Raw genomic sequence first — 11,227 nt, 5'->3', positions numbered from 1 at the left:
TTTAATTCATATGTTTCAAGTTAATTTCATATTTTGCACACAAGTTTAGTGGTAACTACAATACTAATTTTGTATCCCGATTTACATGGAAACATGCTTTAACACATGAATGTGCAAAAGATCAAGGTAAGTGAGGTGCATACTAAATACGTCGCAATTTCTCTGATAAAGGCCACATCTTATGCGAAAGAACAACAATACTTTTTGTCTTTTAAGTCTTAACAAGACAATAATGTCTAATTGAGCACACTAACTCGCTCTGCCGAAAAAACTATATTAATTAAAAGTCATCCTTTTCTAGAATATTCATTAACACATTGTCGAAGTTTCTCAAAAGAATAGCATTGAGGAAAAAAATTAATGAAATAACCTCATTGAACGCATGGGCATGCATGGCAAGTTTGTGAGCAGAGCAGGTTATTTTCATGCAAAATGCAGTTCAAAATAAAATGCATGCAGTTGCGGTGGTGGTGGTAGTTTATTAATAGATACTTTCGAAGAAGGGGAAGAATTGAAAATGGAGGGCTTACAAAAAAATAATCAATGGCTCATCATCGTTGTGATGGTAACAATGTCAGTGCTGTGCGTCCACACAGAGTCCAGAAGCCCTGTTCTTCACAGGGTTGGTGGAGGAAAGTACACTTGGAAACCGAATGTCAACTTCACTCAATGGGCAGAGCACCAACACTTTTATGTGGGTGATTGGCTCTGTGAGTTCTCTTTCTCTTTTCACTTCGTTTTTCAGAGCTCGTGCTGCTCTCTTTTATCATTTTGGTTTTTTTTATTTTTTTACCATTTGAGTTAATTATACTGACGGTTCTTCTAAAATTATCATTCTAGATTTTGGATTCGACAAGCACAAGTATAACGTACTGCAAGTGAACAAAACGAACTATGAGAAGTGCGGAGATAAAGACTTCATAGAGAATGTCACAAGGGGGGGAAGAGATGTGTTTAATCTGACAGAGGCCAAGCCATTTTACTTCATCTGTGGCCGAGGTGATTACTGCTCCAAGGGAATGAAAATTGCTGTTCATGTAGAAACCGACCCGCCGCCACCAACTGCTTCACCTAATCTTACCATAAGTGCTTCTCCTTCTCCATCAAGCATTCATGGCCACCTTCTGCTTGCTTGCACCATTGCTTTTTTGAGCATCTTCTGCTCGGTTTCCGTTTAAAATTCATGCAAAGAGCAACTTTCTACTCTAGGAAAACATTTGGTATGATCAACAGAAATTATGCTATAATAATAAGTCATAGAATGACACTCCTGATGAGAAAGAACATGGTTAGATATCCATCAATTTTTAGTAGCAAAATTTAACAAGACCCGCTAATCCCAAACAAACATAACATGAATAAATAAACGTAACTAGTCAAATTTATCACAATGAATAAATAAATTCAGCTAATCAAATTTATCTCACAATTATTAAATCGGCTTTGGTTTAGAAATGGATAATAACCATGTTGGCTTGGTTGGTTTAGAATTTCCAACACCTATTAACCCATCTATATAACCCAAAACTTCTCTCGTGGAAACAAAAACGATGCGTCTAAATTTTAAATATGAAAGTAAAATACTAACTTCTTTAACGATTCGTTCAAGAAACTTTGAATGATTAAATGCATGTCAATATTTGCAATTACGAAAAGGCCACAAAGTGCTACTAAAAACATGCCAATCATTCCAATTTCCGATACCCGAATGCCTGAATCCATCAAAATAACAGTTTAACAGCCCATTGCTGTCTGGGGAAATAGAGAGACTGGCGAATGCATGGGACTGGCAAGAGTCAACAACACCAGTAATCACCACAAAAACAAAGGCACAGGGCACTTTCTGTTTCTAGACCCAAAATTAAATAGCAGAGATTTTCAAGGCATCACTACAAGTTCTAGACACCTTTGCCACTGGATGGTCCAGATGAAAACCAAAAGGCTAACTATATACAAACTACTTTGATAGGATTCTGATTGACGGTAGAAGCCACACAAGTGTCTCAACAGAAGAACATTGAATTGCACACTTTCTCCTGCAGTCTAGGCAGCTGGGGGACAGGAACAGGTCCAGCAGATGTCATCCCACCCTGGCTAGAAGATGTCTCTGATAAGTCGTCAAACTTCATGAATGATCCTACCTGGCTTGCTGCCAAGTGGGCATAGCAAATTGGAGCAACTGCACACACACACAATAGAATAAATTAAGTAAACTCGGAACTCAGGACTACTAACACAAACATAATCTGACTACTGGTACAAAGCGATAAGGATGCGTCTTGAGGACCCTGTCTGGAAAAGCATAAACCAAACACTTTAACTAGTTCAAAAGAGATCTGTTTATCGGTAAAAATAAGATGCAAGCACAACCAGCATAAGATTCTTCAAATTACCTACAGAAATGGCTGTAGTGCTTCTCTGGTACCTGAAAATTTTGCATACATAATTAGAAGAATACACACTGGACCTGAAACATAACAATGAAGCAATCAAGTCAGATATACTTACACATAAGAAAGTGAGTGCACTAGTTCCTGCAGCTCATCACTTGAAAAGCCAATTTCATCAAATAGAACGTGGTAATGTGTTGGCCTTGAAGTACCCTGATCATCAACAACAAATCAGAATAGCCAAGGTCAATTTAATCTTACTATACATGAAGAAAAGGGAAATTTCACATCAAGCAAAAGCCTGAGACTAAGAAGAGACTCGTCGACGAAGAATGGCTGTCGATGAGATTGCAGTACATAAATCTCCTAGATTTGGAAACAACTTTGTTTATTCTCACATTTTTCTAGCAAAAACTAAAGCTTGATTGAATCTTTAAACATACGTATTTGTCAAAATCATTAAATCAATTAAATGCACAAAGAGAGTTGTAATAACCAAAAAATGCCCTGAATGCACTCGGTTAGCTCGTTCAAAACCGGAGATACTTCTGCACCATGCAATCTTGGGAAGCAGGGAACTTGTGGCTTTTGAGGTGGCACAGAGCAATCAAACCCCACAGAGAGAGGGAGAGAGAGAGAGAGAGAGAGAGAGGGCAAGAATCAAAGATGAGTTATTCTTCAAATGATAATAAAAGATTCCTCGTCTTTAGGAAATATCTATGTTTTAGCAATTCATTCCAGAGAACAGGGTAATCCCACTGATTTCATATCCCAATTAACCAATAAATAAATAAAAGCAATAGTTAAAGTGCCAATAAAAGATAATAAATACATGAGCAACTTCGCAATATTATGCATGTGTTCCACACATCTTTTAAAGGAACTATACTCGGAATATACAAGAGAAACATTCAAGATAAATGATTAGCTACAAAAATACCAGCATACAAAAATACCAATAACAAAATCTATATTCTAGACACACCATTTCATACAAAAGTTATCATCATAAGCCTGGACCAGCAGAGGCATCAAAACCATACAATTACAATGCTAACAGTTTTCAGATATTACTCACAATCATTCCAGCATGGGCACAAAGGTAGAAGTCATAGTTTCTTGGATGACAGACTTTGTTGTCAACAACAGTTCCTGCATAAACAAAAAATTCTCGAAAGTTATGTCTAATGCCGTAATAGACTTGTGCTGTACAAAATTATGAAAAGGCTCACCAGGAGGAACATTGTCAGGAGATCCCGACTGGAAAAATTTTGTATGGTGATTCTTCTGTGCAACAATCACCGCAAACTTTGGGGACCACTTCTCATCCAGAAACTTGCACGCCTGGAAATGCCAGTCCGTTAAATTAATAAAAAACCAACAAGAATTACAGCCTGTAAAACATGTTTTCAGAAAGCAAAGGCTTGAAACCTCTATAATCTGATTCAGTTCAACGTTCAAGACTTGATTAAACTGTGATTCACTGACACCATCCCTGAAATACGACATTTACTCATAAGCACAAGAGAAAAATCTGCAAGCATACATAAAAACCAATGAACTCAGGTAAAACCTAAAAAACTATTTGCAACCTCTATCAATAAAATGAAATAACGACATGATAGTTTACTGAATACTTGCTGATGTCATAATCTATACACAACTAAACTGGTAACTTATTAAAACAGGATAAAGAAAGCTCATTCGTGCTACAAAAGAGTATAAATCAAATGGTACTGATTAAATAAGAAAATGGCTTATATATGATTTAGGGCAAGTTTTGCAGTGTTTCGCAGATTCAGCAATAAATATTTTCCTATATTATCTAAACCAATTACATACCCTACACATTTCAACATTCAAGAAGCATGATATGGTACCTCTAAAAAGAGGGTAAAAATGCTTGAAATTATGCAGTGATAGCACAATACATGTCCGAAACTGTATTGTATACAATAATTTATTCATTCAAAAGTAGATTTACTTGGCTACAGTTAGCAAACATGTTAAAGGTTATGAATTTCTTTCATTATCTGCGCTTGCAACCAACGAGCATCACATTCAAATTCAACAAAAAGAAAGAGAACCATCAAAGAGGGAGGAAAAAGAAAAGTTATTTAGACTAGCTTTCCTATGTGAAGGAATGTATACCTGAATATGATGATCTGTTCAGGTTTCCTTTTCCCTGAGCTAGTGTAGAAGTCCAACAAAAGCTCTCTGAAATTGATGAAAGATATATTACTGACTCAATAGTTTCAACAAAACAAATATTAGCAATTCACTTCAACAAAACAAGATATCTGGAAGCTAATGAACTTTTTACTCTTGACAATCAATCAGAAGTCTCCAATCTAACAATACAAATAACCTATTACCACAACTTCCCAACGAAGATAGGTTAAACAATAAAACAACCTTATTATCCCTTCATCCTCAGTGTCAGATACTTTCTTGAACAAAGAATCAATCATTTCGACTTTTGGAGACTGTGTACGCACAGCTGCTCTGTAGCGAGATATTAAGGGCCAGTGCCTGGAACTGACTACCTACAAATATCGATCAACAAGAGACCAACAAGGTTAAATTTTCAATTGGTTGCATTATATGAAATAGCAAAAATAAAAATGTGTAGGTTAAAAAAAAAAAGTAAATTTCAGAAAAGAAAGAATAAATAAGAATAAGACAAGAAATGGCAATCTAAGGAAAGGATATTACCAAGTAAATTTCAGAAAAGAAAAAATAAATAACATAAGAGAAGAAATGGCAATCTAGTGAAAGGATATTACCGCAGCAATAGATGGTATATCTGAATGTCCAGGAGACCCATGGGATACATCCATCCCAAGGATGATGGTGGGAACCTTCGAAACAATAGGAATTGAAGGGGAATGTTCAACAGCCAACAATGAATTTAATCCACCAAGCTGCAAGTAAGACAATACACAGGATACAATAAACAGCATGACATCAGGGCAACCAAAAATTGAAGCACTGCTGTATTTTAAAACAGAACTCAAAAACAGAGAGAAATAGGAGGAGGAAACTCCCGGTTAGTCGTATATCAGAACAGTCCTCACCTTAGCATTAATCTTAAGGAGAACATTTGTAAGATACTGGTCATTGACCCTCATAGGAGCCATACACTGAGTGACAATTCCAAAGTCGGCAAGATTCTTTCGTTTCCAAGGACCTGAAGGATGCAAATGAGTTCAATTATTGGACAAATTCTAAAAAAAATATAACAGTTTTTACAAAATATAAGACCAAACAATCAACCGTATAAATCAGAGTTTTTCCTCTCAGGAAGCAAACAAAGAAGGAACTGTGGAGCCCCAGGCAGTTTAGACTGAATTTCATCGAACATCTTCTCCACTCTAACAACAGGAGAGGAACGCCTATACTGTGGACTCTCTTCAAACACATCAAATGGCTGATCTATGAGCTGCAATAAGGCAATGGAAAAGACTTCTGTCAATTACTTGATTAGACAGTGCATTAAACATTAGCTAACTGGACTTACAATTCCTTTCATTTCCCCACATTTGATCAGATCTCGGACAAGGCTACGAATGTCACAACGTGCAGAAAAGTTTACCACGGCCCAACGTTCTATCTTAGTTGGCTGCACTAATTTCTGGAGCAGCATTTGACAACACGATGAGAATTACTGAATAAAAAGTAACAACTGAAGAAGAAAGGTGAAAAAAAAGGGTCGGAAACCTTGTTATTGAAATTCCACCGCCCATTTCGTGGGGAAAAATCTTCTCCGTTGCCAAATTTTAACTGTTGGAAGATAATAAACAGAGATTAATTAGTTTGAAAGCAAATCAATCAATATTGTAACAAAAAGGTAAAACAAAATATCCAGCCATAAAAATGCTTGAGATATACCCGAGGAGCTGGTAGCACACGACCTTCCACTTGAGCAAAGTTAGTACTGATAGAAATGCCACATGAACGCAGCATTGGCTCATTATCATACTTGCTAAGTTTCAGAGCCTTCAAGAAAACAAATGCTGTAAGCTTCAGCAGACAAAGAAACATTGCGACTGAAAAGTCAATAGCTTGAAAAGACACTTAACATTAGACAAAACACTCATCCTTTCTTGTGGCTTCTGCCTTGACTTCTCCACTAGTGATGCTCTCTGTAGATTGGTCAGGGCTTTCGTGTAACGTTGTAAGGACACCAATTCACAAAGCTGCACAAAATTACAATTAACAGACAAAAAGACAATAAGCCTTTGACATAAGCAAATCTCTTACACTATACATAACAGTTTACCACACAGAAACGTAATACATCCACGCACCTCAAGAGGAATATAGGTCGGCCGCTTTGGTTTACCAACATTGATGCATGGTAGATCTCCAGAATATCGCAAATCTATATTGCGATTATTAACAAAATAGTCATAAACAGTTATTTCCAGTTCCTGCACTTCACCATCATCATCCTTAACATTCTTCTGCTTCAGTGAAAACCTACAACAAGCAATGAAAATAACCAACAATAATTAGAGTACAAAAGAATTGCATTTAACAAACACACTAATTTAAATATACTCTTTTGTGAGAAAGATAACACGACCATAAAAGGAATTATTAGCCTATCTAAGAAACACCACATCAAAAACAGTATAAAGACAACAGAAGAAGCGTACATTTGCTCTTTACACAGTTTCTCACTCAGTCCAGTTATCTTGTACTCTTGATTGGAGGTAATCGTCTTAATCCTCAGATTTTTTAGTGTCCGTTTAGCCTATAAGTTGAAATGTGTGGCAGAGATTTAAAATCAAAAGTACAAATAAGATAATGAACAGAAATACAACAAATCTTGCCTACCTTGGCCCAGTCAATTGAAAAGGGATCTCTAACATTTTGGTTGGCAATAAGAAAATCAACTACTGGACCCGGCTGAATTATCATGGTAGTTGATACATCTGAAGATAGACGAGATAAGAAAGCAAGGTAACTAGAACAAAAAGTAACAACAACAATAATAGTTGGAAAATTTCTAACCAATATTCAAAGACAAGCCTCCCTGAGTGGTCCTAAAACTTGAATGGAATCCTCTGCAGCCAAGAACTCCCCCTCCGACATCAGCAAAATTTTTTGGATCATTGTGAAAGAACGATTGGCGAACTAGGAGACAGCCCCTACAGCATTTCAACATAGTTAGATATAAAAACAAAGAAAGCCACAAAAATAATTAAATCTTCTATAACTCCACAAGTTTTACCAAATCACAACAATTATTTACTGATTGTATAAGCGCACTGTCAGTGGTTGATATTACGTTACATTCTTAAGGCACCTTGGAAATGATACATACTGACACATTAAATGTAATCTCAACTGTTCAATGTGCTTGAATGCAATCATGAATTGTTATAACTAAATCCATATATACCCAAATCTTCACTCACTGTTTTGCAGCATGCTGCCGTAATATAATATCCAGTACCCTAAAGGCCTCCTGTGAGTTCTCTGATTCCTGACCACGTAGGGCATTTGCAATGGCCTGTATTGGAATTTTTGCAGCAAAGCTAATTTCCACTTTAAATGTTTTGGATCGATATGGACGCCGTAATCTTTTTCTGTCATTCCCGTTTGGACTTCCATGCGCATCAGGACTAGCATTTCCGTTGTTCCTACATACCAAAGAGAGATAAAATAAAACAAATTTCTGAGACAGCTTCCACAAGACCCAAAAACATGAATAAAAAATGTATAAATTTACCTGTTAGACGAAATATCCTCAAGCACAACAGTGAACTCAAGCTTGTTACGTGGGAGGGGACCAACAGTAAATAAACTCTTCTCCCCATCATAAGCAAAGTCTTTTCCATCTAATTCAGCATTATATGTCTCCTGCACCCTATCAATAACTTTTCTTCCAGCACCCTTACCATCAACAGGGCGACCATCTTCATAAGACACAGAAACCTGTTCAACAAATTCAAAAAAACAAAAAAAGGTAAGAAAGGGCATTATGAATTAAATATCAAGGAAAAAGAACTGTAAGAGCAGAACAGAGAGAATGTGGACTTACACTGTAGTGATAGAAGTGACCCTCAACATTAGTAACATTAACCTTGAAGTGATTTGTTAGCAATGATATCCTTTGCCCTCTGGATCCAAGGCCACGCCTGGATATTGGAACCCTCACCACCTTTTTCTTAGCTGGTTCTTGTTCTTCCACTCGGGTTGGAACAAAGTCAGGTGGAATAACAGGAGGCGGAGGCGGCAAACTATCAGGAGCTCCATTTCCATCACGGGCACCATTACCATCAGGTTCAAAGGAATCCATATCCTAATAGCAAAAATAAAGAGCACAAGCAAAAGTCAGAAGAAAAATAAGCAATCGCCAAAGCATGAAATTCTTTGAAATATTTCAGAGTATTATCAGTCAAAAGAAGAATATAAAGCAACCACCCATATCACCATAATGTCAAAGAAAGCACTGCGAAAAAAATAAAGGTAAGTGCTAAAGGCTCATGATATGAAAACAGGCGCCACAGAGAGCCCAAAACTACCATGACTAGCATATTAAATCAATAGCATGAATGTTTAAAGACAAGACAACTCAAAGAGCTACAGCACTTTGTAAGAATCTATAAAATCAAATGAACTTGAAATACAAATGACACATAAGCACAACCCATCTGACCAAACCAATGGAAGAAAAAAAGGGATTTTCTAGCTGTATGTTTTATGTAACATGAAGCTAAAAACAGCAGAACCGTTATTGAACAATCATCTTTAAAACACTACAAGAAAATGAAATACATTCAAACCAACGACAAAGGCTGAAATAAACCACCAAACAACAAATAGAGAAAAACTCCAAGAGGGGGAAAAAATTCTGACAAAATCAATCATTTTTTTATAACTCTGTATGCTTTATGTAACATGAAGCTAAAAACAGCATTAATGTTAAGGAACAATCATCTTCAAAAGTCAAAACACTACAAGAAAATGATATATATTCAAACAACAAAAAGGCTGCAAAAATACACCAAACAACAAACAGAGAAAAACTAAAAAAAAAAAAAAAACCCAGAAGATATCACGTATGGGTACAATATTAGGCTAAAAAGAAAGCCCTGGAAATCGCAAAACAAAGTATACCCATAAAAGACAAAAAATGACTTTTTTTTTTATAACTCAAAAGACTAAAACGAAACAACATGCAAGCAAAATAAGCACAAATGGAGTGAATATACTACCTTATACAAGAGAAACAAAGCGATAGAGCACAGATCGAATTTGTAAGCTAAAAATAAGAAACAAGAACAAATTTAAAGTTAAAAACACAAGGGAAATTAAGACCAATATTTAAAAAATTGATAAAATAAAATATATATATATACAGATCGTGCTTAACAACACAAAATGCTCAAATAAGGCGCGAAACAAAAACAGAAACAGAGCAGCATTGCAGAAAAACACTCTCAAATCACCTCCAAAAAAACCCAAAAAATAACAAAAAATTGAAAAAAAAAATGAAATGAACTCTAACAGACAAAAGAATTACATGCAACCACGCAAACTCCAGCAAAAATACCAAATTTTTTTCGGTAAAAAGAAAAAAAAGATGCTTACAGTGAAAATTGAAAACCCTAGAGCAAGAGAAGAGCAGGATACTACACTCTATGAGAGTGAAGCCGATTTCAGTTTAATGGATTGACCCACTCGCTCATTTTTGTCTCTGAGTATTTAAAAGTTAAAACTGGGTGTTTTTTCGGTTAAATCTTAGCCATCTATGTTTAAGTTTGGATCAGTTTCAGTAATCTCAACCGTACACGTTGCGACAGCACTGAGCAGCTTCGAATTTTGGTTAGTTGTGGAGATAACTCAAACTCGGTCACCGAAGCGCACGCTTAAACGGAAGCGCTTGGATTCATGGAACATGTCAGACCTTGACGATTTTGCCATTCTTTAATATGTGATGTGTGCGCGCTGGTTACCTTTTACCAACTTGACGATTTTGCCATTGTTGACTTCGTACAATTACGAGGCGGCTAATATCCAAAATTATCTTAATTTTGATATTTCAACTTTGGGCTTTGGGGTTTCCTCTGCTCGAATAATTATCAGCTGTGTGACAAAATCATAAGTAGGGCTATTTTACGGGTCCCATTTGTTAATCAATAAATTATCAACACGTGTCCCGTCGTATGTACAGCAAGCACTACAGTGCACTTAAAATCAATTCTCTCTATGCCTGCTTGCATGGAAAATACGGCATTATTCTTCTCATGCACTATAGTTTGTTTCAAGCTTTAATGAATGTGCTTCATATTTTAAAATAAATAAATAAAAACTTAAGAGATGTTATTAAAATTTTATTTGATATAACTTCTCAAATAAAATTTATTTCAGTAAAATTTTTGTTTATTTAATTCTCAAAAATTCTAAAATATTAAAAATTTTAAAAATAACTTATAAAATTAAAAAATTGCTTATGATTATTAAATAGATCGTATCAAATATGTACTGACAAATTTGATGCGAATGATTTTGCCGGATTAGTTCTCATTTAATTCGTAATTTTAGAAACAAAATTATAATTGATATTTGTTCAAACTTTAGGGAGTTGGTTGGAATTTGGATCTTTCTACCTTTGGTTCGGTGGCGAATTAGGTAGGGTCTGGTGGGCCCAACTCCCCCCAGCTTAAATGGAAAAGTTTAAAATTTGAGACTATTACGGGAACAGGATTGTGACTGCTTTGAACTTACCGACACTGGACAGCTTATCCATCAAATAGCATAAATAAATGGAATTTATGTATTTATTTTTCCCGTTACGTTTATTCAGGCTTATTCCATTCAAT

At 35.8% G+C, this 11,227-nt stretch overlaps 2 protein-coding genes across 2 annotated transcripts; one reads left to right on the top strand and one right to left on the bottom strand.

Moving 5' to 3' along the window:
• Positions 1 to 469: 469 nt before the first annotated feature.
• LOC102622030 (lamin-like protein) lies at positions 470 to 1,284 on the top strand. Its single transcript, XM_006470370.4, has 2 exons — positions 470 to 710; positions 841 to 1,284. The coding sequence occupies exons 1-2, from the start codon at positions 518 to 520 to the stop codon at positions 1,176 to 1,178; spliced, it is 531 nt and encodes a 176-aa protein (XP_006470433.3). The 5' UTR covers positions 470 to 517; the 3' UTR covers positions 1,179 to 1,284.
• A 381-nt stretch (positions 1,285 to 1,665) lies between these two features.
• LOC102622330 (protein argonaute 4-like) lies at positions 1,666 to 10,216 on the bottom strand. Its single transcript, XM_006470371.4, has 23 exons — positions 9,996 to 10,216; positions 8,443 to 8,703; positions 8,131 to 8,336; positions 7,817 to 8,041; positions 7,410 to 7,546; positions 7,233 to 7,330; positions 7,052 to 7,149; positions 6,701 to 6,872; positions 6,473 to 6,589; positions 6,282 to 6,389; positions 6,111 to 6,173; positions 5,911 to 6,024; positions 5,667 to 5,832; positions 5,468 to 5,580; positions 5,177 to 5,314; positions 4,806 to 4,936; positions 4,542 to 4,607; positions 3,822 to 3,885; positions 3,623 to 3,734; positions 3,469 to 3,542; positions 2,509 to 2,603; positions 2,394 to 2,425; positions 1,666 to 2,179 (listed from the first exon to the last, which is right to left on the bottom strand). The coding sequence occupies exons 2-23, from the start codon at positions 8,698 to 8,700 to the stop codon at positions 2,004 to 2,006; spliced, it is 2,763 nt and encodes a 920-aa protein (XP_006470434.2). The 5' UTR covers positions 8,701 to 8,703; positions 9,996 to 10,216; the 3' UTR covers positions 1,666 to 2,003.
• Between the last annotated feature and the right edge of the window lie 1,011 nt (positions 10,217 to 11,227).

This window comes from Citrus sinensis, chromosome 2 (genome assembly GCF_022201045.2).
Source record: "Citrus sinensis cultivar Valencia sweet orange chromosome 2, DVS_A1.0, whole genome shotgun sequence".
Lineage (NCBI taxonomy): Eukaryota > Viridiplantae > Streptophyta > Magnoliopsida > Sapindales > Rutaceae > Citrus > Citrus sinensis.
The sequence above is the reverse complement of the archived record's forward strand: the minus strand, read 5'-3'. Positions and strand labels throughout refer to the sequence as shown.

Bases quoted from the DNA above. Each gene is read 5' to 3' on its own strand.
- LOC102622330 (XM_006470371.4), bottom strand. From the start codon at position 8,700: ATGGATTCCTTTGAACCTGATGGTAATGGTGCCCGTGATGGAAATGGA. The intron at 5,833-5,910 runs GTAAGTCCAGTT...GCCTTATTGCAG, and splicing joins GTGGGGAAATGAAAGGAATT to CTCATAGATCAGCCATTTGA. The intron at 2,604-3,468 runs GTGAGTAATATC...GTTGATGATCAG, and splicing joins GTGCCCATGCTGGAATGATT to GGTACTTCAAGGCCAACACA.
- LOC102622030 (XM_006470370.4), top strand. From the start codon at position 518: ATGGAGGGCTTACAAAAAAATAATCAATGGCTCATCATCGTTGTGATG. The intron at 711-840 runs GTGAGTTCTCTT...TTATCATTCTAG, and splicing joins TTATGTGGGTGATTGGCTCT to ATTTTGGATTCGACAAGCAC.